Source organism: Ursus arctos, unplaced genomic scaffold, assembly GCF_023065955.2.
Source record: "Ursus arctos isolate Adak ecotype North America unplaced genomic scaffold, UrsArc2.0 scaffold_23, whole genome shotgun sequence".
In the NCBI taxonomy this organism is placed as follows: Eukaryota; Metazoa; Chordata; class Mammalia; order Carnivora; family Ursidae; genus Ursus; species Ursus arctos.
The window spans coordinates 38,234,099-38,259,584 of record NW_026622908.1 but is presented as its reverse complement, the minus strand read 5'-3'; the positions used below and the strand labels follow the sequence as shown (position 1 = coordinate 38,259,584).

At 58.5% G+C, this 25,486-nt stretch overlaps 2 protein-coding genes across 3 annotated transcripts; one reads left to right on the top strand and one right to left on the bottom strand.

Annotated features, from left to right (window-relative positions):
- Positions 1-354: 354 nt before the first annotated feature.
- Positions 355-12,588, top strand: SLC15A3 (solute carrier family 15 member 3). Its single transcript, XM_026487779.4, has 8 exons — positions 355-901; positions 3,651-3,940; positions 6,079-6,226; positions 7,863-7,973; positions 8,671-8,839; positions 10,284-10,442; positions 11,718-11,873; positions 12,276-12,588. The coding sequence occupies exons 1-8, from the start codon at positions 362-364 to the stop codon at positions 12,428-12,430; spliced, it is 1,728 nt and encodes a 575-aa protein (XP_026343564.1). The 5' UTR covers positions 355-361; the 3' UTR covers positions 12,431-12,588.
- TMEM132A (transmembrane protein 132A) lies at positions 12,488-24,789 on the bottom strand. 2 transcript variants are annotated; one of them, XM_026487777.4, is made up of 11 exons: positions 24,563-24,789; positions 21,922-22,136; positions 21,462-21,680; positions 20,373-20,704; positions 18,892-19,041; positions 17,707-17,905; positions 17,471-17,614; positions 15,760-15,962; positions 14,749-15,031; positions 14,186-14,377; positions 12,488-13,771 (listed from the first exon to the last, which is right to left on the bottom strand). In XM_026487777.4, the coding sequence occupies exons 1-11, from the start codon at positions 24,660-24,662 to the stop codon at positions 12,728-12,730; spliced, it is 3,081 nt and encodes a 1,026-aa protein (XP_026343562.2). In that variant the 5' UTR covers positions 24,663-24,789; the 3' UTR covers positions 12,488-12,727. The 2 variants fall into 2 exon arrangements, with proteins under 2 accessions (XP_026343562.2, XP_026343563.2); XM_026487778.4 differs by having other exon boundaries at positions 17,707-17,902.
- Between the last annotated feature and the right edge of the window lie 697 nt (positions 24,790-25,486).

Below are 25,486 nucleotides of genomic sequence, written 5' to 3'. Positions count from 1 at the left end.
AGGGAAGACACTAGCTGGGGCGACCAACCGGGGAGAGCAACAGGAAAGGAGGGGGAGGGGCGGAGAAGCGGGACGGAGAAGGGTCGGCAGCGGGGGCGGTGGGGTTGAGAGGAGGGGGAGAAAGAGTGGGGGTCGACAGAGTCAGGGGTGGGTGGAGGAGACAGGGCAGAGTTGAAGGTTAGGGACAGGGAGGTAGAGACTGCGTAGCCACTGAGGCCAGAGGGGGGAGAGAAAGACAGGCAGAGGGGACGGGAAGGCAGAGGGGGAGAACGGGAGAGCCACCCGCGGTGAGAAAGGAGGGCGGCCCGTTTGGGGGCGCGGGGAGGGGCGCGGGGCCGCAGGGCAAGGCCGCAGGCGGAGGATGCCCGCGCCGGGCGCCGGGGAGGAGCGCCGGCCGCTGCTGGCGCGCAGGCCGCGGGCGCCCCGACGGTGGCGGCGGACGGCGGCGGCCGCCGTGCTGCTGGTGGAGACGCTGGAGCGCGCCGCCTTCTTCGGCGTCTCGGCCAACCTGGTGCTCTACCTCAACAGCGCCAGCTTCCAGTGGGACGGCCAGCAGGCGTCCCGCGCCGCGCTCGTCTTCCTGGGCGCCTCCTACCTGCTGGCGCCCGTGGGCGGCTGGCTGGCCGACGCGTACCTGGGCCGCTACCGCGCCGTGGCCGTCAGCCTGCTGCTCTACCTGCTCGCCTCCAGCCTGCTGCCCGCCACCGCCTTCGCGGACGGCCGCCGCTCCTTCTGCGGCGAGGTGCCCACGTCGACGCTGGGGCCCGCCTGCCCGACGGCCGACTGCACGCGCCTCTCGCCCACCCCGTACTGCGCGCCCACCATCTACTGCGGGCTGCTGCTGCTCGCCCTGGCCGCCAGCTCCATCAGGAGCAACCTCACCTCCTTCGGGGCGGACCAGGTGAGTGGCCGGGGCCGCCCCCGCGCCCAGCGAGGCCCAGGGAGGGTGCGGGGCCCGCAAGCCTCGTGGGGCTGAGACGGAGGAGAGCCGGCAGCGACCTGAGACAAACCACTTCCCCTCTCTGCTCCCGGTTTCCTTACTGGAAAGAAGAGGGGGCGCTAACTCTAGCAACAGTAGCGATGGCCACGATGGTAATAACCGCAGTGGGTTTTCTTGGACCATGTGCTGCTTGCAAAGTTTTAACTCCCTTAATCCTGGTAACCACCCAGGAGGTAGGTGGTATTATTATGTCCACGTCACAGACACTGAGGTTTCAGGCTATGAATCAACCTGTCCAAGGTCCCATAGAGAGCAGGTCAACAAGAGGGAAGGGTAGCTGGACTTCAGGCCCCACCACGAGCCCCATCTTTATGTGTGGTAGGGATCTGGGGGCTAGGGAAGGAGTAAGCCCCTTCCTAACCAGGAGTGCCAGAGGTAGGGTCTCGCAGACTTTTTCGGATCCCAGCTCTGCCACTCACACGCTAGGAGCTCTTGGGCAAATATCTCAACTTCGGAGCCTTTCTCTGTGTGCTTTTGGACAGCACGTGGCACACAGGAGAAATTCAATAAATATTTACCAAAGGAATGAGTGAATGCCTAAGGATATGGCTACATTTTGACGCTTTACTCAGTGGGATATTAGACAGTGATTTTAAGTGATTTATAATATGATTTAAACAAGCACACGTGGTGTTAGCAAAAGCGAGGCGGAACTGAGTACAGAGTGTGATTACAGCCCCCTGAAGAGGCTAGGAGTCAGCTAAAAGGAGAAACCGGAAAAGACTGTAGCAACAGTCACAGGACTGACTGTACTTCTCCCTTATTGCCTCTGTTTTTCAAATGTTCTTTAATTGTATGTATTCACCACCATGAAGCAGGCGTTTTAAAAGAATCATTGCATCTGGGTGGCCCCCGCAGTTCAGCAGCCTACACAGTTTCCAGTGTCCTTGCCAAGGACTTACTCATCCAGCCTGTTTGGGTTCCTTTGATGATGGGGGACTTGGTGCCCCCAGGGTGGCCTGTCCATTCCTTGGCTACTGTTGACCTTCCTTCAGACTAGGAGACCCCTAACATCTGCCAACAAGAATCTTTCTTCTTCCCTTCATTCTACTATTTCCTTGGCATCCACTACACCCCCAGGTGCCCTAGGCTGCCCGAGGGGGTCTGAACCTGACCCATGGAACAGGTTGGAAACACTGAAATGATTTCAGGCGGGGGTGGACATCCCTGGATTTGAGTTCTTTAAAAGTGTCTCTGGCTACAGTGGAGAGTGGGTGGGGGTAACGGGAGTGGGAACACCAAAGCAGTGAGGGGCCCCTGCAGAATTCAGGGGAGCAGTCAGATGGAGGGGTGTGTGGGTGGGAAGGGTTGGCACCAACTGGCAGACAGCCATACCCAGAAGCCATGTTTTTAACACACTTGCTCATTTCAGAAGGGGCCATCCATCATTCCTGACAAAGTGCTCATTTGGGGAGAGCTCACGTGTAGCCTGAACAGGTTGCCTGGTCTTCCCCTTAGAGTTGCGATTGTCATACTCATTTACATCCAATTAATAAATGGAAGGACCTGCACATAATGGGACTTATTCAATTTTCTGCTTGAAAGTCTACAGCAAAAATTCTCATTGCGTGGATATGGTCCTCCCCCTCTAATGCCTAGAGGACCCCTCAGAATCTCTAAGGGCATGCGTTGGTATAGACTATAATTTTACTTTTTGAAAAGGAAAACAAAAAAAAGAATCCTTTTCCCCCAATGCAATCACAGAAAGTGAAGCCTGACAAAAAGGAGAACAGTGGATTTTGAAATGCATTGGTTTGTTGAAAGGGTGATGGGTATAACAGCATACAGAATCACCTTGAAAACTGACCTCTAGTCTTCACTGCTTTTTAGAAATGCAGATGCCTGGGCCCTGCCCCAGACCTGCTGGGTCAGAATCTGGGACCAGGGTCTGGGAGGTGGGATCAGCCAGTGCAACTGACCCGAGCCAGCAGACCGGAAGGGGGCCTGGGGCCTGACTGTTGCAGATTGATCCAAATCCTGGGTAAAGATTTTCAGTCTTTCTGCCCTTGCTGGGGGCCTGATTTTTTTTTTTTTTTCATCAGGCCAAAACCCGCTCTTAGAGCTGTGTCCGAGACCACCTCTGTTTTCCCTGATATGCCAACCTTGTTTGACTGGGCATATATCAGAGGGAGCAAGTGGAGGGGAAGGGATGGGCCACAGTAGAAAACTCTGCATCTCCAAATTGCAGGAAATTCTCATTTAGGCTTTTAACTGTTCTCTCAGTAATACACATACATCATACTTAATAATGTGAAAAAGACTTGATCTTTATTGGCTTTCTTCTGATTAGAAAGGTGATGCATAGGTTTTCAGTCAATGACAAAGAAATAAATCAACGAGAAATGAACAAAATGGCATGAGAGACATCTGTTGTGTGCACTCCTTGGTGAAAATAAAAAAGCACTGTGTGCCATGGGCATGAGCCAACAGCTGTGCCCAACTGTCTTGATCATTAACAAGTGATTCCCAGGGGAAAGGTTTATTCATTCAATCAACCGATATTTATTGAGTGTCTATTTAGTGATCAGGGATCAGGAAAGTGCTGGAATGTCTGCCCGTTGACCCAGGAAGTGCCTCTGTGGGAAGGGGGTGCAGGTCCATCGTGGCAGGGTGCCCCTGGGCCTCCCTTACTGTCACCCTTCCCCCGCAGGTGATGGATCTTGGCCGCCATGCCAGCCGCCGCTTCTTCAACTGGCTTTACTGGAGTATCAACGTGGGTGCCGTGCTGTCGCTGCTGGTGGTGGCCTTTATCCAACAGAACATCAACTTCCTGCTGGGCTACAGCATCACCGTGGGCTGCGTGGGCCTGGCCTTCTTCATCTTCCTCTTTGCCACCCCCATCTTCGTCACCAAGCCCCCCACAGGCAGCCAGGTGTCCTCCATGCTTAAACTTGCTCTCCAAAACTGCTGTCCCCGGCTGTGGCACCGACACCCTGCCAGGTAAGAAAGGGGCTCTTGGTGAAGGGGGCCACGGAGCCTGGAAACGTGCCATCTCCTCCTGGGGAGGCACGGTCCAGTTGGAAGAACGTTCTGGGTCAGCTCCCGTGGAAGCCCTTTATGACAACCTGCTGTGCCGGGGCCAGAGCTGCCCGCTGTGACTGAGGATGGTGATGGAGGTCCAGGTGGTGGTGCCAGTGTTGTTGCTGATGGACTAACTGTAGAAAGTGGGAGGCCACTCATGGGCTTGACAGTGACGATCGAGGTAGTGGTGGGGTGTTGGTTAGCAGCTGCAGTGAAGATAAGTTGGTGGTGACTGACAAAGACAGCAGGGCTGGTTGATGGTGGAGATGATGGTACCAGCAAAGGCTGTTGGGATAGAATATAAATAATCCAACGCCACGTTGGTATGAAGTATAAGAAAGTCTAAGAGGGCGCCTGGGTGGCTCAGTCAGTTAAGCGTCTGCCTTCGTGCGGCTCAGGTCATGATCTCAGGATCCTGGGATCAAGCCCTGCATCGGGTTCCCTGCTCAGCGGGGAGTCTGCTTTTCCCTCTCCCTTTGCCTCTCCCCCCACAGCCCCGTGCTCTGTCTTGTTCACTCTCTCTCTCAAAAAAATAAATAAAATCTTAAAAAAAAAAAAGAAAAAGAAAAGAAAGAAAGTCTAAGAAACCAGTCAAACTTGCCCCCCCTCCATCAGACGGCATCCCAGGGCGGAAGGTTCTGAACAGCCTTGCTCACGCACACCGGCTTCCTTTGGCCTCTGTCCTTCCTAAAGTTAGTTGACTACTTATGCTAAGCAAACCTGTGTCTGGACTTGGAGCCGGTTACAGATCTTGTCAGTAGGATGTAGATGGAAAAGGGGCAGGACATGTTTGTCCAAGCTGGTGCATTGCTGTGGGGTTTGGTTTTAATGATCCAGCACAGCCCAATAAACTGTCCTGGAACTCTGTGGCTTAAGCAACCACGTTTTCTTACCTGTCACGATTCTGTGGGTGACTGGGCTCAGCCGGACAGTTCTTCTCCTTCTTGCGATGTCACTTAGGGTGGGGGGAGCTGCAGTCATCTGGAGACCCGAAGGGGTTAGAACGTCCAAGATGGCTCACTTACGTGGCTGGCAGTCCACATCAGGTCCCCCATCATGTGGCCTCACGCCTGTGGGTGGAACTCCTCACGGCAAGGTGTGTGGGTTGCAAGAGGAGGGAGCTCTCCCAGAGTGAACGTTCTGAAGGGAAGGAGGCAGAAGCCGTGGGGCCTTTACGGGGCTTGAAGTCCCAGAGCCACCACTTCTGCTCACTCCGTGGGTCAGCCACAAGGCCGGCCCACATTCCAGGGCAGGGGAGCGAATCGCCCATGGGCGGAGCAGTGACATCACTGCTGGAGAAGCTGGTAGCGGCCATCTTTGGAAATGACCATGCTGGTGTTATCCGTTTCAGCATCTCAAAGAATGAAGCAAGGCTCTAGAGCAAGAAGGGATTAGAAACCTGTCAGGACAAAGGGCAAAGGGGGAAGGTCACAGCAGTGGTTGATCTATCCTGTTTCCTGATCATTTCCCTGGCACCCTTATCTCTCCGCTGCCTCCTTCCTCTTCAGGTAGGGAGAGGGCTGTACTGTTGTCTGTGGAGGAAGATGGACTTGGAGACAACAAGTGGGGGTGCTGTGGGGTACATCAGACCCGGGCCGACCCCTGTCTCTGAGTCAGGCCTGGACTGGGACTTCCCTGCTTCCCACGGCACGTTGATGCTGTGAGGCCAAAAATCCCCCAACACTCCGCTCGCCACAGTCCCTGGTCTACTTCCCCCAGGACCGCTGGGCCTCAGCTCCGGGGTGGGAGGGGTCTTGATCAGCCACCTGTGCGAGAAAGGAGGGGACAGTGAGGACAGTGACAAGGAGTGTAATGAACAGTTGGTGGGAGGCTGGCTTTGGGGAGTGATCGCCTCACTAACAATGATGACGGTGAGGATGGTGATGATGGTGATGATGGAGAAGGTGATGCCCATGGTGGAGGGAGGAGATGGGTGATTTCGGAGGTGACGGTTGTGGTCATTGGCGATAGGGGAGCAAGATTAAATTAGGGGATAATGGTGGCCGTGGGGGTGGCGATGGCTGCTATTTTATCTGCTGCCCCCCATGGCCCCACAGAGACCCTCCAGGCACCCAAACTCTGCCCGACCAGAGGTCTCCCCAGCCTGGCCCTTCCCCGCAAGAGGACATCGCCAACTTCCAGGTGCTGGTGAAGATCTTGCCCGTCATGGTGACCCTGGTGCCCTACTGGGTGGTGTATTTCCAGGTGAGCACACAGCCCTTTCGCTCTGGGGACACGGGCTCCCCGGTCCCCTGCTGGGCCTCAGCTCTCACCGTAGAAGCCCAGAGCACGTGGAAAGGGAGGCAGGGGTTCACAGCGTGACCTGGAGCTATGTGGGGCCTGGCACAAAGCCATCCCGATAATGAATAGCATGAGGAACTCTGGAGATGCGTATGAGGCCCAGTGCCTCGAATGTCACCCCGTCTGTCTGGACCTCATGTGTAAAACGGGTGGCTTGGAGGCTCTCACGACTCTAGAGCATTCAGATTCTCTGACGCGGCAACTGAGGCCCAGAGTCGCCCAGTGCCCCACGGCCAGTTAGGGGCCAGCTCAGCACGTTGAATACTTCGCAGCAGTGATTCCCCACCTGGGCTGTGTCTCAGAACCACCTGGGTGGTGGGGGGAAGTCTCTAGAGTGATAAACTTCTCAGGTGATGGGGCGCCTGGGTGGCACAGCGGTTAAGCGTCTGCCTTCGGCTCAGGGCGTGATCCCGGCGTTGTGGGATCGAGCCCCACGTCAGGCTCCTCTGCTATGAGCCTGCTTCTTCCTCTCCCACTCCCCCTGCTTGTGTTCCCTCTCTCGCTGGCTGTCTCTATCTCTGTCTAATAAATAAATAAATAAAATCTTTAAAAAAAAACACAAAACTTCTCAGGTGAGACTGGTACTCAGCCAGGTCTGAGAGCTGCTGCTTCCCACCATTTCCTGAAGGGAAGGTTAGTCGGGTGTGTGTGTGTGTGTGTAGGGTGGGCAGTCGCCTAACCCCAACTTCTAACCCCCAGACGACAAGGTCTTTGCCTTCCACACCCCCTTCCCAGGAAACTTGTTTTGTGTTACAGAAGATGGGGGTCATTTGGGCCAGCCTGCCACTTACGGTGCACAGAGGCGAGGGGACAGGGACACAGGGGGGGTGTGTGTGTGTCCGTGGCTGATTCTCAGTCACACTGACTGTCAGAATACTGACATCCTCACACACCAGGTGGTCAGTAGCTGCTGTCCTGAGCAACCTGAGTGCCCTCCCCTGCCCCGGATCCCCCTGCATTGTAGGGCAGCGAAAGGGGTGACACCTGGTGTGGCAGTGGGCCCCCTGGACCTTGCCCCTGCAGCTCTGCCCAGAGCCATTCTGGTGGGCTGGAGTCTATGCAGGGCCTCTGCTGTGTCAGCCCGTGGGGCGCAGCTTGGCCTCGGTGTCAAATGAGAGCTCCCTGTGGGGACGGCCATGTCATTATCGTCCTCATGTCAACAAACGTTTATCCACGCCTCCTCTGTGCCAGGCCCTGGAGACACCAAATCTGAGTCAGACCAGCCGTGCCCAGGCTCCGGGCTAAGGCTGCACACACAGCTCACGGGCCTAGGAGCCGAGCGAAGGAAGCTTCCTGACCCAGCCTGGCTCCTGAGGAGGGAGCACAGTAGGGAGGTCACATCCCCTGAGGCTGGGCGAGGGGACAGCTGCCCAGTGGCCCCGTGCTCCTTCTGAAGAATGCTCATCTAGGAGCTGGCGGTCTCCTGGGCTGGAGGTGCGGCGGCCAGCTCTGTTCCAGCCCATCTGGGAGCTGGCGGTCTCCTGGGCTGGAGGCGCGGCCGCCAGCTCTGTTCCAGCCACGGCTCCGTCTCTCTTGGCAGATGCAGTCCACGTATGTCCTGCAGGGTCTTCACCTCCGCATCCCGAACATTTTCCCAGACTACCCTGCCAACAGCTCCGTGGCTCTGAGAGCCCAGCCGAGGGGCTACAAGGTAAGAGGCCAGGTGGGCGTTCAGCCCCCACTGCAGGCGATGCTGGGTGCCTCCTCTGCAAACAGGAGGAAGTGAAGCTGTTTCCTCACCCAGGCGCAGGGGGTCCTCAGGGAGCAGGAGGATGGGTAAACTTGTGCCCCAACCCAGGCATCCTGCTAAGACACTCAACCACCCCGAAGGATTCAGGCCAGCTTTGCTCACACCCACTGTTGCTCTGAGGCCTAGCCGCCTGCTAGGTGCACCTGGGTCCCTCAATTCTACCTTGACTTCCCTCATTCTCTGGGAGCCCTGATGCCCAGATGTCTGTCTTTCCCCAGAACTTTCCAAATCAGGTCCTTGGCATTTCAAAGTCTTAAAACATCAAAGACCCTCAGAGCTGGCAGAGAAACGACATTTGCCACTACACCTTCATTCCTTGCCCAGGGCAGACCTCACTGATCCATCTTGACATGTTTTCATGCTGAGCCCGAGAATGTTCCAGGCAGCCACTACCAACTGATAGAGGCCAGAGGAACCGATCTGCCAGCTCTGATTTATTCCCATCCCTGACTTACCCTGCTGAGGAAGGTGCATTCCAGAGAGGGGAAAGGGCTGACCCTGGGTCACCCAGGGACAGTCTGGAGGCCAGTGCTCCCAACTCCTGCCCAGAGCTCCTTCCGCTCTCCCAGCCTGCCTTGCTTGGCCCCCTCTTGCCCAGATCCCAGAAGCCTGGCTCCTCCTGGCCAACGTCGTGGTGGTACTGATCCTGGTGCCCGTGAAGGACCACCTGCTCGACCCTTTACTGCTGCGCTGCAGGCTGCTCCCCTCGGCCCTGCAGAAGATGGCCCTGGGGATGTTCTTCGGCTTTGCCTCCGTCCTTGTGGCAGGTGTGTGGGCCCGAGTGGAGGGACCAGGGGGCGGAGGCTGGGTCCACTTCCGGCTGATGCCGGAACCTTGTGCCTGGACCACGTACACCCTCCTGCCCTGGGCGTCAGCCTTGGCTTCCCAGAGGGTGTGAGCTGAAGGGGACCCTCCTCCTCTAGTCCGGCCTCCCCTCGTCTTGACTGATGGGGCAACTCAGGCCAAGAGAAGGAAAAAGATTTTCCCCAGTGGGTTGTAAGCTCCCTGAAGACAGGATTTTTTTTTCTTTTTCATTCACTGCTATGAATAATGCATGTGGGCAGTCAGTGTGTTGAAGAATTTTTCAGACACTCGGCCACTTAAAAAAAAAAAAAAGAATTTATCATTTATTCTCTTCCTTCTAGTTCAAAAGGATTTGAAGCCATTTGTTACAAAGGGGCTCGGGAAAGAAGCCTTTCATGCTACTGCACAAACCTCCATCCCTTTCACTTGGTAACTTAATGATTTTGAAGTTACTTAGCGTTTTTGAGCCCTGTCTTTGCCATGGGGATAGTAATTCATTCAGCCCCGGTGCAGGACCCGGGTTCTGCCCTCATGGAATGTAGCCTAGCAGGAGCGTTGTAAGGATTAAAAAAGGCGAAGTCTGCAAGACACTCAGCTCCGTGCCTGGATCACGATGAGCCAGCGGAATGAAAGCCCAGAAACCAGCATTGTGCTGCAAGGACAAAAACCAAACTAGGTCCTTTTTCAGCTCTGCGTTAATGCACTTTGTCCTAGTTCATCCTCACAACAATCCTGGGATCTTTATTCCTCCTTCTTGCGTAAGAGCACTGGGTCTCAGAGAGGTTAAGTGATTTGCCCAAGGTCACACAGCGAACCAGTGGCAGGGCTCAGGGTTGGAACCTACGTCACCTCCCACCACATCCAGTGTTCGGGCAACAACAGCACAGCCGTCTCCAAAGCAACGAAGGGCAAGGAGATAAAAGTAAGCTTGAAAGCCAGGTTAGAAACCCTTCTGGATGCTGCAGTAGAGAAATCACATGATATCTCTGTCTCTATCCCTGGAAATGGGGCCAGCTGTGAAATCAGACACATGGGGGCTCTAACCCAGCCCCAACTACTCATCAGCTTGGGTGACCCTGGGCTGGTTGCTTAACCTCAATTTGTCTTTCTCCATTTGCAAGAAGGCATATTAAATGCCCGGGTCATAACAGGCTCTCAACGAATGCAAACTGTTCCTATTCATGAGTGCAAAACCTCATTCTGAGCTTCCTAGCAGCCAAGGCAAAAATCAAAGAGTTGAAACTCACATCTTGGGCCTCCACCCGGCCCCGGGCCCATGTTCATCTCCTTTCCCGCTGCTTGGTCACTGGCAACCTAGTGAATACCCACCACGTGCCAAGCTCTGCCCTGGGCTAAGCTGCGGATGGTGGGCCTGGCCATTTATCGTCCCCCTCTCCCCCCCACCAGGAGGCCTGGAGATGGAGCGCTTGCAGTACATCCACAGCAACCAGACGGTGTCCCAGCAGATCGGGAAGGACATGTACTATGCAGCCCCGCTGTCCATCTGGTGGCAGATCCCTCAGTACCTGCTCATCGGGATCAGTGAGATTTTCGCCAGTATCCCAGGTAGCCTGGACCCCGCCTCTGCTCTCGCACCAGAGATGGGCTCTGCCTCGTGCTACCTCGAAGTCAGAGCTCCACGGCACAGCTTCTGGAGTCTGTGGGTGTGGAGGAAGGCCAGGTTGTCTGAGCGGGGCCGCGTTTCCCCGGTGGAGACTTACTGGCACCTGCTTCGTGCCAGGCACCGGGATAGGCACTGGCAATGTGCGGGTGGTTAAGACACTCCCTACGGACTTCCCCCATCATCCCTGGTGTCATGTTCGTCATTCCCCGGGTCTCAGATTCAAAGTGAACTCCTCTTTCCCCTTCACTGCCGAGCCTAATGCCAACGCCTCCGTAAAGCCCTGTCCGAGGCCCCTGGGCAGAGGGAGTCCTTCTATCCTCCTCTTGTTCATCTCGGAATGATGCAGTATGACTCTCTCCCCCGCCGCAGGGCTGTAAGCCAGAGCTGTGGGGTGGAGGTGGGCTCCTCATGCAGCTGAGGCTAGGCTCTGGTGGGACTCACTCAACACTGGGGGACCGTCACGCAGTCACGCAGACAGTAAACCCAGGGGAGGGCTGCAGTGGTGACTCTAGGGTGTAGGGAAAGCCCCTGGGAAGAGGCGGGGAGGAGGCGGGTGGGCAGGGAAGGCTGAACTCAGCGGGCAGCAGGCAGGGGGAGCTGCAGATGCACAGAGCTAAGCCTTGTGGTGAGTGTGCAGAAGGCTGGGGAGGTTCGGGCCACACCTGGATGGATGTTGAAGTCTCTCCTGAGGGCAGTAGCGCCCCCCACCCACCCCCACCATGGGGATTCTGGCAGGGAAAGGATCCCATTAGAGATTTTTTTAGACAGACCCATCTGGCTGTGTGAGGAGGAAGACAGGAAGCAGGGGGATGGTCTAAGACGCGTTTGCAGGCGCTGGGCAGTAAATGACCAGGGCCGTGCTTTGGGCCAGGGCAGAGAGAACAGAGAGGAGGGCACATGAGAGTTCTGAGGTTAAATCAAAAAGATTTGGGGATGATGTTGAAGGCAGGCAGAGAGGGTAGGGGAGAGAGAGATGCAGTCCCTGAAACGGGAGACCCAGGAGGACGAGGAGGAGGAGGGGAGACAGAGCAATGTGGGGGCATCCAGGTGGAGGTGTTCAGCCAGGGGAACAGACGAGCAGGGCAGAGGCAAGGGGTCACAGCGGTGTCGTCCTAGCCACAGGGTGGGTAGTCATGCAGGGGAGGCCAGGATGGAGGCTGGGTGGGCCTCATTCCTGCTCCTCCACCGGCCGCTTGGGTCTCCCCCTCCCCCTGCAGGCCTGGAGTTTGCGTACTCCGAGGCTCCGCGCTCCATGCAGGGTGCCATCATGGGCATCTTCTTCTGCCTGTCGGGAGTGGGCTCGCTGTTGGGCTCCAGCCTCGTGGCCCTACTGTCCCTGCCCGGGGGCTGGCTGTACTGCCCCAAGGACTTTGGTGAGTGTGGGGCCCTCCGTGGGAGTGGGACATGGGTGGTGGGAGGCTTGGCAAGGAGGTGGCAGCTCCTGAGTGCTGTGACCCCAGGCAGAGTGAAACAGCAGGCTGGACTCAGGAGACCCGGGTTCCAGCCCGAACCTGGCCAGTCGCCCACAACGTGGCCTCCCTGCCTGGGGCCTCAGTTTCCCTAACTGGCGAAAAGGAATCTGTGAACTTGGCAGATCTCCAAGCCAGTCTGTCATTCTGGCTGAAGGGCCACCTTTCTCTGGGGTCTTCTGGAGTAGCCAACAGGGACTTGCAGGCAGCACAGGAAACCCTGGGGACCGCCCGTGCCCACACTGCTGCAGCCGCCAGTCCCGGGGAGCCCTGCCCGACCCAAACGCCAAGCCCTTCTCTCCCCAGGGAACATCAACAATTGCCGGTTGGACCTCTACTTCTTCCTGCTGGCCAGCATTCAGGCCGCCACGGCCCTCCTGTTCATCTGGATCGCCGGCCGCTATGAGAGGGTAGCCCGGGGCCCAACCCCCCAGAGCTGTCCCAGCAGGGATAGGGGCTGAACACCCCCCACCCCGCGCTTCTCTCCCCAGGACACAGACAGCGGCAGCCCCGGTGGGGGTTCCTTGAGTTTATTCTGTACCCAACGTTAGGATGAAATGGTTCTCATAAATAAGGGGCATAAGCCCTTCCTCACGAGCATGGTCCATGATGGGGGAGGGGGCGAGGCAGAGGGGGGCCTGGGTGGGCGTCCGTTTGAGAGCCCAGGCAGGGGACTTGGATCGGCAAGCACCAGAGGGTGAGCAGGCGGCTGCCCGGGGTGGAGGCCGACAGCGCCGGGCCAGGCAGGCCGGGGAGGGTCAGGAGCTGCCCCGGATCCTCTCCATGTAGCTGCGCAGCTCCTCGGGGTCCTTCAGTCCCATGTCCTCACACACCCAGCGGATGTCCTCCTCGCCCGCCACCAGGATGGACTGCACGGCAGGGGCCCCTACAGGTTCCTCAGACAGCTGGGCCGGGGGGGCTGGCGCAAACGTCACGAACTCCACACGCTTTCGCCGCCCCCCGGCCTCCTTCCGGGCCAGGGTGCTCGAGGAGCTGGTGGTGCCCCCCGCGGGTGCCTGGGCCACGGTCAAGGCCTCCCCTCTGCCCCCAGTCTCGCAGGGGCAGCCCCCCTCCCCCTTGGGCAGGCCAGGGGACTGCCGGTCCAGCTGGCGGCTCAGTTCCTCCTGGTCAGTGCCCAGCCAGACCCAGTTGTGCGGCTGGGGGGAGGCGGGGTCGGTGGCACTGTCGGGGGGCTCCTTGCGCTGGTAGCGCAGCACGAAGACCACACCATTGACCAGGAAGATGAGGATGGCCAGACAGAAGATGCCCAGCAGAGCATACATGCCCAGCTCTAGGTCGGTGACCCGCTGAGGGGCGGGGACCATCTCCTCCTCTTCCTCCTCCTCCTCCTCCTCTCCAGCCTCTGCCTCCTTCCCAGCCTCCTCCTCTGCCCGCTCAAACTTGCCCCTCACACCCCCACTCCCCCCAACACCACCTGCCTCCCATCGTTTACCACCCATGCTGGCCTCCGTGGCCGGTGAGCTCCGGGCAGGGGTGGATGGGAGGGCAGGGGCCAGGGTGGGAGCAGGGGGCAGCCCTAGCCAGGCAGTGCCAGAGGCCAGGGGCACACGGTGGCGGCCCCGGCGGCAGGGCTCAGGCGGGTGCAGAGCCACGTGCAGGGGCAGCCCCTCGGCACCCGCCCCACTCACCACCACCCCGAGCCGGGCACCCCGCTCCTCGGCTGGCAGGACGGCACCGGGCTCCTCAGCTGAGACAGACAGTCCCAGGTCATGGTGGTCGTAGAGCTCAGCAGGGGCCAGGGTGTGGTCAGAGAAGGACAGCCAAAGGGAGAGGGCCACCTCCTGTGGGGTACACGGACACAGGCAGAGACATGCGAGGGCACGCACGCATGCACACAGAGACCACTCCCACAGAGACAGGCCACACGGAGGAGGAGAGATCAGAGAGAAAACAGACACGGGCAGATGGACAAAACACAGGGAGAGAGGGGACGTGCGTCAATCACCTGTCTGCCACTCAGCCCTGGGGTCTGAATCATCGGGAGGGTCCTCAGAGCCATCTAACCAACCTCCCACTGCCACACTCCAGCCAGCCAGTGCTTGATCACCTCCAGCCGCAGAGAGCTCACTACCTCACAGGGCAGTCAGTCCTCATTCTGAAAACCCTACGGTGAGGGGTCCAGGTGCTTCCCATCCCCCTGTCATTAGCCCCCACCTGGAGATGTTGACCTCATCCCCCTGACCCCCGGCTGTCACCTGCTTTGGGGCGGGAAAGGCTGACTGTGCCCAGCATGTGGCTGTGACCTCCCCGGGGTGGGCAGTGCCCCGGCTCAGGGCCAGTGAGATGCCCATCACCGGCTGCACCCGCAGCTCCAGCACCGAGACCTTGTCATCCGTCACGGCCAATGCCTGCTCCCCCAGAATGGAGTCAGACAGTGGGGAACGCACCTGAGGGTGAGAGGGAGCTGCAAGTTATGGGGGGGCAGGTACACAGACAGCCTCTCCCCTCTGAGCCCCATCATCGCACGTGCCGCTTTTCCCCACCCTTTGCACTCCATACGACCTATACACACAAGGACCCCAATCCCATGCCTAGGGAACAGTTCCCCTTCTCTCTCAAGACCTGGGTCCCACATACCCAACCCCAGCCCTTCATGCTTTGAGGGTGTCCCCATTACACGGGCCATCCTAGTCTCACCCAATCTCCAATTCCACTGGGCTCGTACCTGCCCTAGTACACCCTGGGCCCGTTCTGACACTCTTCACACCTGCCCATGAACATTCTGAGGGCCACCTACGCCCTTAGGAGGTCTACCCACCTCGATAGAGGTGACGCCAGGCTCCCGGCCCACCAGGACGCGGCCGCCCTCCAGCGAGGCGACGCGTGGGTCCTGCACGCGTGCGTGCGGCGCCACGAGGTGGGACACGTCCAGCAGCCAGTCGGGGCCGAGCAGGTGGGTGAGGCGGCGGCCGCCGTCCAGCGGGTGGGCCGCGAAGGGGACAAGGAAGCGCACGCCGGCTCGCTGGTACTGCAGGCGGCAGCCTCGGGCTCGCCGCTCCGCTGCCTCCTCCGCCAGCGCCGCAGCCTCGGGTTCTGGCACCCTGGGGGGGGCCGGGACGGACAGGCCAGGGGGCGGGGCGTCAGCTCGGGCTCCGCCCCCAGTCGCTGAAGGCCCCGCCCCCTGGAGACTCAGCTTCCCGAGGGGCACGCATTCTTCAAACTTCTGCCCCTCTGCGTGTTGGCATGGCACCACTGCTCCGTTCCTAATTCGTGCCTATGCCAGTCTATCAAGCTGCTCTGGCCCTCCTCTATCGCTTCACCTGAATTCTTGGCTCTTGGGGAAGCAGGGAGACCCTCTCCAACAGGGAGACCTTGGCGAGCTCACTGTCTGGAGGGCCTCGCTCAGATTCCTGAGGCCACCTCACCCTTGGGCTCTGGTGGGACTTTCTCGATATTTACTGAGCTAGGTGCCACCTTAGGCTTTGAGGACGCAGCAGTGAACAGAACAGACAAAACCCCTCGCCTTCAAGGTCTTACTTTCTCAGGGAGGAGAGTGAAGGCGGTGGGCAGAAACAAGCAAGAAGAATCAGGCTATCCAGGAATTAGGAAGTGATCTGCACTTGGGAGAAGCGCGGCATGCAAGGGGGAGAGGGAGTGTGCAGGTCAGCGTTTACAAATAAAGTGGCCAGAGGCTGGGTGGTGACAAGCAGGTGGGTAGGAGGAACCGGAAGCAATGGGGCAGTTTTTTAGACCCCAGCCTGAGCCCACGGCCGTGTTCCCCGCACCACCTCTTGGGTCCCAGAGCGACTTTGCTAAGGCCTCCACTCACCCTTCAGCTGGGCCAGGGACCCTCCAGCCTCGGACCTGCTCCAGGGTGGCGTCGGTCAGCTCGATGCGCAGGGGCAGCAGCGGGGCCCACACCGTCAGCCGCAGCGCGGCCCTCAGCCGGCGCCACCAGAAGTCCACCCGCACCCCGCGGGCCCCCCGGCTCTCCTTGCCAGACACAAACACAGCATCACAGGTCTCGGACACCTGTGGGAGGGCAGGAGCTGGGCTAAGCCTTGGAAGACAGGTATGGAACACAGGGGGCTGCCCTGAGCCCTCACCATTAGGGGCAGGGCTGAAATTCGTTCTGCATTTTACTGGCAGGTCTTAAGAGTAAGAAGATTTCACCAAGGGGCACCTGGGTGGCTCAGTCTGCCTTTGGCTCAGGTCATGGTCTCAGGTCCTGAGATCGAGCACGGCATGGCTCCCTTCTCCCTCTCCCTTTGCCCGTCTATCCCGCTCGTGCTCCCTCTCTCTCAAATAAATAAAATCTTTAAAAAAAAAGTTTCACCATGCATCCAAGATCCATTCTGGAGGAACCAGCCATTCCAAGTTCACCTGGGGCTCAGGTGGGGAAACTGGCTATTTACGTCCAACAACATCGCTCTCCTGGTAGTGGAGAGTTCAAACCCACACATTTGGCTCCTCGTTATCTGACTTTTGTGCTGGACACCTCGCAACCGACTACAGGGAGGTGGGCAGAGGCCAGACAGATCTACCCACTCGAGAGCCCTCAGGAGGGAACCACTCACACAGGGACAGAGCGCCATCATAAGTGGCAAGACACCTTTTCCAGTCAGGCAGCCAGGATTTAGGAAATGCAGGCTCTGGGCTTCCCCTCTTAGAACTTCAAATGGAGAAAGTTGACCTGCTCCCCCCCTTTTAATCTCATGGATCATGACAATGCTCTAATAATTATCATTTCAGCACCCCATAAGTATTACATTGTATTAAAAGCTGCCGTTGCTTCGGCTCCTGCTCTCTGCTGGTCGAATGTCTTACGATGCTTTTAATTCATTTTTTTTCTTTTAAGAGAGGAAGGGAGTAGGGGAGGGAGAGAAGGAAAAGGAGAATCTTAAGCAGGCTCCATGCCCAGCATGGAGCCAGACGGGGGGCTCAATCTCCTAACCCTGAGATCATGACATGAGCCAAAATCAAGAGGTGGATGCTTCGCCGACTAAACCACGCAGGCACCCCTGGGTGCTTTTAAATCTTACAACAGTCTATGATATTCCCATATTAAAGCTTAGAAAACCAAGGCTCAGAGAGGTGAAGAGACTCGTCCATGATCACACAGCTAAATAAAGTTGGGTTTCAAACTAAAATTTGTGGGTCCCAACATACATGCTTTTTTTTTTTTTAGTAGGCTCTAGCTCTATGTCCAATGTGTGGCTTGAACTCGTGACCCTGAGAGCAAGAGTCACATGCCCTATTCACTGAGCCCGTCACGTGCCCCAGAGTATATGCTCTTGACTCTCCCACGTCAGTTCATTTGTCAACACAGTAAAGGACGGGGATGTGCCTAAGCTGGCACAGCTCCCACCCGACTGTGGAGAGAGGTGGTGGCGATAAGCGAAGTTGAACCTGTGGGTCCCCCCACGAGGTTTCTGGTGTCAAGAAGAAGCTGTTCTCTCGGGGACCTGAGCGGGGAAGGGGTCCGTGCATCCCTGTGCGCACGTGCACATACTCACGCGGGGCTGGCACGTGCCACTCACCTGCAGGACCTGTGTGTTGGCCGACTCACAGCCGATCTGCTCTGTCACCTCCACCAGAGCCCCCCCGCTGTCCACGGTGACCAGGCGCACGGGCACACGCCGCGGCTCTCCAGTCAATGGAGCCGTGTTCACCAGCTCCTCAGCCTGGGGGGTGGGGGGTGCAGGAGGAGCTCAGCCCCCAGCTCTTCGCCTCGCTCGGCCGCATGCCTGGCCAGGCACAGGTGAAGACTCCTTACCTTGGCCAGTGGAACAAGGGCTCTTATGTCCCGCTCCGACACCAGGATCTCCCACACCATTTTGTCCTTCTCTGCCTCGGGGGCCTGGCCTGCGTACTCCAGCTGCCACGTGACAGGGCGAGTGACCGCCACGCCCCCACTCGTGCCATTCTCCACCAAAAAGTCCACCCATAGGAACTCAGATAGTTCGAGGGGGCTGCTGGTCAGAAGAGAGAGAGGGACTGAGTGCTTACTAGTGGCCAGGCGCTATTGTCAGCATTTCCTAGATTCGTGAGCTGGGTCTTATGATAACCCCCAATTTGCAGGGGAGAAAACGGAGGAACAGAAGTCACATAACCTGCCCAAAGTTACAGAGTGAAAGGTGGCAGGGCTGGGATTAAACTCGAGCGCCCCGGCTCCAGAGCCCCAGCCCTTACACACCCTTGGCCTCTAGAAGATCCATGTAGCCACTTCACCACCCCCCTGGAAAGCCTGCTTGCCCTTCTGCCTTCCTAGTCCCCCTCCACTCAGACTTCCACCCTCCACAGCCATGGGGGGCGGGCAAAAATACCTGGGGTCAATTTCTACCCAGGAGCAAGAGTCACTTCAAAGCCCCAGGACTGGCCCTCAACCCCCTGAATCATAACTCTCGCGGGCTCCTTTGATCAAGCCCTGGCTGGGTGCTTGCTATATAGTATTTTATTTTCACAAACCCTAGGGGGTGTATTATTATCCCCACTTTACGGGTGAGGAAACTGAGTCTCTGGTTGGGGGCGGGGGGGTATTGGGGGAAGTTAACCAGCTTGCCCATGGTTATTCATCCACAAGTGTCAGAACCAGAACTCCAACTGGAGCTGCGACACTCGTGGCCTTGGCCCAGGCTCAGAGCATAAATAAGAGTTCATAAAGGTTAACTGCAGCTGAGCTGTTTCTGAAATATGAATGGCTCAGAAAAAGGGACCCATCTGGTGCCCGCGGGAGGCAGGGTGGTGGCTGTGAGGGCTGTCCCTGAGTAGCCAGGATAGGCTGGCCTCACCTGGAGCGAGACTCACAGACACTCGCTGTACCTGCCATGCACCTGGGGATGGATAAATGGTAACCGAATGAATCAATGTCTGCTTTGTGCTATTTCCTTGAAGGAGTTTTCTGTGCCTGCTCACGTCTGCTCACTCCTTTCTCTGCCCCCCGGGGAAAGGAGTTACCTACCTAGAGTCTGGCCCTGGGGGTCCCACGCGGTGGCACGTGATGACGGTTGTGTGGTGCTTGGAGCCCTTGAAGCGGTCCAGCTTGGCCGTCCAGAGGCTGGGCTGGGCTGGGCGGGCAGCCGTCACGTGCAGCCCCTTCTTCACCTTGATCCTGGGGAGAGGACATAGGCCCTGTGTGTCAAGGTGGGTGCTGAACTAGGGACTGAATGAGGAGGGACACAGGGGCGAAAGGCATCGGCCTGCTGTCTGGCCTCCCCACCTCCAGGCTGACTCTTCTGCTTCAGCACCCTCCGATCCAGAAGGACCCCATCTCAGTGCAGGTCAGGTCACACAGCCCTCCCCAACTCAAAGACCCACCGCCCACAGGGTCAGGTCTAATCCTGGCATCGAGGCCCTGCAGGATCTGGTCTAGTTCGTCTTTAGCTGAGACACCCCTCCATCACTCTGCTTCAGCTACAAAGAACATTCTTCCCGCACACACAGCTCATTGACGCCTCTGAGTCTTGGCTCGGGCTGTGCCTTCAGCCCGGCCTGCCCTTCCTTTTATCATCTGCTCATTCTTCAAGCCTCCAGCAACTCAAATACCGCTTCCTTTAGAAGGCTTTTCCTGTGCAGAATGAATTTCCCCTCTCCTCCAGCCCTCACCCAGGCCCCCACCACACCCCGTACCTCCCCGAGCATATAATCCAGTGCCTGCTGTACAGGTCCTTTCCCTAGCACTGGGGCCCCTTAGCACCAGATGGGGACCCGGCCTTGCTCCTCTCTGTAACCCTAGAGTGGAGACACAGGGCTGGGCATGCTTCAAGTGTCTGGGAAAGATCTAATGAGTGTGCGAGTAGGCATAGGGGGGTGTGAGAGACAGGGGGACAGGACAGGCGCCTGAGACACACAGGGACAGGACACACACACAAACCCAAAGGTGGGAGAGGCGAGTCATACTCTACAAATCCTTGTCAGTGGAATTGGGTTGGGGGCCTACTTTGGGAGAACTTCCTGAAGGGTGGGACACAAAAAGGAGGGCCTTCCTGTGGGGAGGAGCGGGCTCTGTCCAGAGGTGAGGGACCTGCAGCCAGGGACCAGGCAGGAGAACATGCAGATGAACTTGACTGGAGCAAACACCGGTCCTGGGGCATTAGAGCATTAAGCACCCCCAGGCACTGCACTTGGCAATTTCTAAGCCCTCTCCTGTTTTCCCTCCCTGGAGCCTCACAGCTGCCCTGTGCAGCAGGCAATGTTAGCCCCACTGGGCAGGGAGTCTCAGGGAGGTGCCAGGGGAAGGGGAGCTTCCCGCTTCTGATTCCAAGTTCAGGGCTATGCCCGTGGCCAGGACTTGCCTGACCTGGAGGGAGTGTGGTGGGCCCGTGTTTGCAGAGATCAAGGATTCCAGTAAGGACCCCAAAAGGAAAAGGCACCCGCCCAGTCTTCCCGCAGAGGTTCCTGCCTCCAACCCCACCCCCCCACCCCCAGGAGCCCAGGACTCACCGCAGGGTCAGGACACTGGCTGTGAAGTTGTGCCGAAGCAGAAGGGTGGCACTGAAGACCTGGCCGGGCCGCACGGGCACATCAGGCACCCTCAGAGTCACCGCCTCGTCCAGGGGCACCTCCTGGTACTGCGGGGGGTCTGCTGGGCGCAGCTCCACGCCACCCACCGGAAGGGCCTGTTCCTTGGGGTCCTCCTCTCCGCCGGGGCCGCAGCCCCCAGGGCCCTCGGCTGCGGGCTCCAGCGTGTAGGCCAGCTCGGCCCGCGTGGTGGAGCCCTGGGAGAACCAGTGGGAGGGAAACTCCAGCTCCACCACGCAGGCGCCTAGGGAGGGCTGCAAACACACAACGGGCATCGTTGGTGCAGCAGGAGATGGGGTTCCAGCACCCACGGCAGGAAACGCAGAGCAGGAGGGGTCCATGAAAGGCAGGACCAGCACGGGCCAGAGACATGTCCCAGGTGACACAATGAGTGACATGACCGGGGCTGGGTCTCCGAACTTGTCCAAAAGCCACACTTCGACTTTGGGGAACAGTCTCATTCCAAAGCGAGCCAATCCCCATGCCTCCCCCTAACGATGCCCCAGGACCACCCTGACTACACCTCAGCCTTCAAAGAATCCCAAAGCCTGCAAAATACCGCTCACTGGTGGATTCCTGTGCTCGATTTCAAAACAGTGCCACTTGAGATTATAAAAGTAATACTAACAATAACGCTGACACTTGCTGAGGGATTACTCCACGCCAGGCATTGGCATCATGCTAAAAGCTACTGCATTCATTTCATTTATTCCTTATTCCAGCTCCATATGCGGTAGGAATTATTATTACCCCATTTTATAGATGGGGAAGCTGAGTCCCACAAAAATTAAGCTACTTGCCCAAAGTCATATACAATGGACTGACTTCCTAAGGGGCCCTAAATAACCCTTTCAAAGGGTCCCCATGAAAGCTGGCAGAGCAGGAACGGAGTCAGCTTGTCTGGGACTCCCGAACCACCCAGAAGCGGTAAGCCCTTTCTTCCCTGCCCCGGGACTACCCTCGGGCTGGCACAGCAGGTAGGGCCGGCCTAGGTAGGGCCTGCCCACTCACCTGGAAGTGGCAGGCTCGGTGAGCAGTGCCTGCAGGGTGTGTGGCGTGGAGCCGGGCGCAGGGCAGGCTGCCAGGCCCTGGCGGCCAATCCTGCCCTTTGAGGTGGAAGAGGACTCGGGCATGGGGCTCCGCCGGGGTCACGGCGGCTTCCACCGACACAGCCCGCACATCCCACGGCACTGGCCGTTGGTGGGGCTCAGTGACTCGTGGCGGGACCACCTGGAGGGAGAATGGGGGTGCTCAACAAAGCAGGAGGTTGGGGGGAAGCAAGATCTGGAAAGATGGGACACCAGGCTTCCAGGCCCCGTGTGGCAGGAGAGAACATTTACAGGCCTCAGTTTCCCCTCTGGAAAACGTGGAGCACAGCTGGGGCTGGGGGAGACCTCTGAGCCAGGCACAAGCAGACCTCGGCTCTGAGTCCTGTTAGCCTGGGAGTCAGTCGCTGGTGCTCTCTCCTTACCTGCTGAGTGGCAAAGGGTGGGTAGGAGGCCCGGAGAAGTGGCTGGGCCCTGGGCCACGGCTGCAGGAGCAGAAAGGTCTCAGATCGGGAGCCCAGAGAGGAGTTGGCGGGTGGATAGCGGCCCACTTGCTGCACACGGAAGTATTCAGGGGCATCAAGGAGCTCCAGGGCTGCGGGCAGGTAGACGGGGTCCAGGGGGTCCTGGTCACAGCCCACTGAAGGAGAAGGGGTAGAGATGATGACAGCTCCAGAGCTGGCCAGGGCTGAACTGAGCTCCAGCCTGGGGCACAGTGGGGGTGGGCAGTGGAGGAAGAAAAGGTTAGAAATGTCCCATCCCCCCAGGACGAAGAGAAAGGCGTTCCATTTCACAGATGGGGAGGCGGGAGGTGGCACATGGCAGGACCAGGATTTGAATGTACATCCTGGGCTGGATGCCAGCTTCCAAACCTTTCCTTCTTCTACCTTCCATAGACTCGGGCCTTCCTCCCCTGAAGAGAACCTTCTCAACGTCTCTCCCCATTCCTGCCCTCTACCCACTCGCCTCTCGTATCGAGGCATCTGTGGGGCACAGTTTTCTCCAGACAGGGTCTGTGCAGATAGATGGTGATGAAGTGAGCTTTGTAGAAGCAGAGAACCTTTCTCTGTCGCCGGGTCCTTGGCCAGACTTGCCGGGAGACCCACCCTTTCTCCCACTATTATCACCATGGCAAGCCCACATTGGTTTCCTAAACTTGCTCCCTTTTTCCCTGTCCCAACTGGGTACCAAAAGTGGGATTGGGGTTGGGGGGGGGACCATAAGCCTGGGGAGAGAGCCAAAATATTCAATGAGTAGAACAGCAAAGGACCTCTAAGACCATACTTGGTTTGCACCAACTATTAGCTAGCCCTAGTAATAATAAACACTTTCGAACACTAACTATATGCAGACTACTGTGTAAGACGTTTTACATGTATTAACTCTTTAACTTATGTAATAACTCTGAGAACTAGCTTCTCTTGCTATTAATTCCATCTTGGGGACGTAGAAGTTGAGGCTGAGGTTAAGGGACTTGCCTGGGGTCCCGCAGCAGGAGAGAGGTGAAGCTGGAGTCAGAGCTCAGGCATTATACCCAGGGGGATACCCTGCCTCACCTCCCGACGCTGTTGGCAAGGGTAAGCATGTCCAGCTTCACTCCCTGGACTCTGGGTCTCTCCCACAGCCCTTAAAGTCATGTTGCCTCCTTAAGGAAGCCCTTCTTGATTGCTGGCCTTCCCACCAGTCCCCTAGTTGCCTCATCTGAATTGATTGTCTTCCTGTCTATCGACAGGGGAGCTTGTTCTACTCATTCCTGAATTCCCCAAACGGGGCAGCTCTCCCTGGAGAGGATGTTCTGTGAGCCTGGAGGATTGCGTTTACGTCTTAATTCTCCCTCAACAAAGCTGGGGCCAGTCATTCAACATCTCGTGGAGCCTGAGTCCTCACCTGTAGAGTGAGCGTTTAGTGACAACTGTGAACAGGGGAGGGCTTTGGTCAAGTGTGGCGGGCAGTCTGGAGGAGGGGTTATTGCTACTGAATAATGGATGTGACAAGGCTTCCCTCATCTCTCTGTATAAGAGGTTATCAGGGCTCCTGCTGGGTCCCATGGGGAGGGGAGCAGGTGGCTGAAAGCAGCCCTAGAGCCAGCTCTCTCTCTGCCCCATCCTGGGCTGGGGGACGTGAAGGTTTCAACCTCCTTCAAGGCCCTCCCCACCAATGAGCTTGTGTCTGAGAGGCTCCACACATCCTGCTCCCAAGTGTAACAGGTGAGTGACTATGGCTTCCTGGGGGCAGCCCCTGACCTCCCGTCCTCCTCCGGTTCTACTGCTTGGATAATTACCAGATGCCCTAAAGCCTGACTCCCACGGACTCCCAGCACCCAGAGCTCAGCTCTCGCCCTAAAGGTGAGGGGGCTAGAGAATGCCTCATTATCCCCCACCCTTCCCCAACACCCCCCTCCCCGTTCTGTGGTGTCATCCACCTAGCAGCCACAGCCCTGCCAAGGGCAGTCGGACCCCCACCCTGGGCACAGAGGAATCGCTGCCCCTTCCTCCAATGACGGGGATCCCCACAGAATTCAGGAAGGCACGGATGGGGCAATCCCCCGGAGACTCCAAGGTCAGATTTCTCCTTGGGGCAGAGGGAGGGCGACTGCGCACCTCTAAGGTTCCAGGCAAAAGGGCTGCCTCCCATGCCCGTGGGGGCTGGGTCGATGGTGGGTGAGTGGGGGGGGGGGGCAGGCTAGGAGCCACTTGGGTGCTGCTCTGTGGATCGCAGATTAGGGAGCTGGTGCGCCTGGGCCAGGGGCAGCCGGGTTAAATGCCCGGGCGGGAGGGGGAGCTCGCGGAAGGCGTGGGGGCTAGCGGTGAGAGCCCGGGACCTGGCTGGTCCTGGATCGGGAAGAGTTGCCGGGTTCTGGAAGTGAGGGAAGCAACAGAGGAGCGCGGCTGGAGGGAAGATCTGGGGGGTGAGACCTCCGGTCCTCAGGGCACGCTGCGGAGCGACCCGGCTCCGGGCTCAATCCGAGAACCCGCAGCTCCCGGCTCGCCGCATCCCTTCAGCCCGGCCCCCGCCGGGCCCCAGCCGCCCCTCGCCCCGCCCACCGCCCCCCCCCCCCCCGCTGACCTCTCACGAAGTCCAGGGCCAGGGCCACCAGGAGGCAGAGCCAGGGGCCGCAGGGCCCCCGGGGAACCGCTGCCGCGCGCCCCGCCATCCCGGCGCACATCCTTCCCGCGGAGGGCGGGGACTAGGCGGGCGGCTCAGGTGGCCCCCGCGCGCCCGGCATCTCCCGCGCCCGCTCCGCGCCGCCCCGACCCGGCCGGCTGGATCCCCGCCGCCGCCCGCCCGGCCGCCTGCCCGCGGCCGCAGCTCCCAGACAATGGAGCGGGAGCCGGAGCAGGAGGGTGGGAGGGAGCGAGCGCGGCACATGGGCAGCCCCTCCGCCCCGCCGGGTCCTAGTGCCCTACGGATCGCAAGCCCCGAGCGCCCCCGTGCTTGAGGTCTGGAAGAAGGCCGCTTCCCCGGGGACTGACCCGCCTAAGAGAGCCTCCAGGCGTTCTGCTGGCTCCCTCTCGGAAGCTACTGCCCAGGGAGGACACAGCCACTTCCTCTGCCTCACGCCCGCCCCACAAGCAACTCACCTGTAAAGGCATCTGACGCCTGAATCGGAACTGGAATTCGGGGATATGGGGAAACGAACCGCAGGGGCGGAAAGGCGAAGAAAGGGGCCAGAAAGGGCCAGGTGACAATCACCTGGGCCTGCCCTGACAGAGCTCTGGGCCACTCCTGTGGAGGAAGGTCTCAGGTGCAGACAGCTCGAGTTTCATGCCCAGCCCCGTCCCTGGGACAGACCCATGGGCCTAGGAAAGGTGACGGCCCCTCTGCTCCTGAGGGAAGTCCTGCCACCCAGGTCCTGGCCTCCTGGCCCAGCCTTGCCTACCACGCAGTTCCAGAGGTCAAAACTGGGGCACCTGGCTGCGAATTAGCATCTCGGTGGCAATTCAAAAAGAAAACAAAACCTACACCTGGGCCCCTCTACGAAACAATTGA

Bases quoted from the DNA above. Each gene is read 5' to 3' on its own strand.
- SLC15A3 (XM_026487779.4), top strand. From the start codon at position 362: ATGCCCGCGCCGGGCGCCGGGGAGGAGCGCCGGCCGCTGCTGGCGCGC. The intron at 6,227-7,862 runs GTGAGCACACAG...CTCTCTTGGCAG, and splicing joins ACTGGGTGGTGTATTTCCAG to ATGCAGTCCACGTATGTCCT. The intron at 8,840-10,283 runs GTGTGTGGGCCC...CCCCCCCACCAG, and splicing joins TGCCTCCGTCCTTGTGGCAG to GAGGCCTGGAGATGGAGCGC.
- TMEM132A (XM_026487777.4), bottom strand. From the start codon at position 24,662: ATGTGCGCCGGGATGGCGGGGCGCGCGGCAGCGGTTCCCCGGGGGCCC. The intron at 20,705-21,461 runs GTGAGTGGGCAG...GTGTGTTTGCAG, and splicing joins ACCGAGCCTGCCACTTCCAG to CCCTCCCTAGGCGCCTGCGT. The intron at 19,042-20,372 runs GTGAGTCCTGGG...TCCTCTCCCCAG, and splicing joins GCCAGTGTCCTGACCCTGCG to GATCAAGGTGAAGAAGGGGC.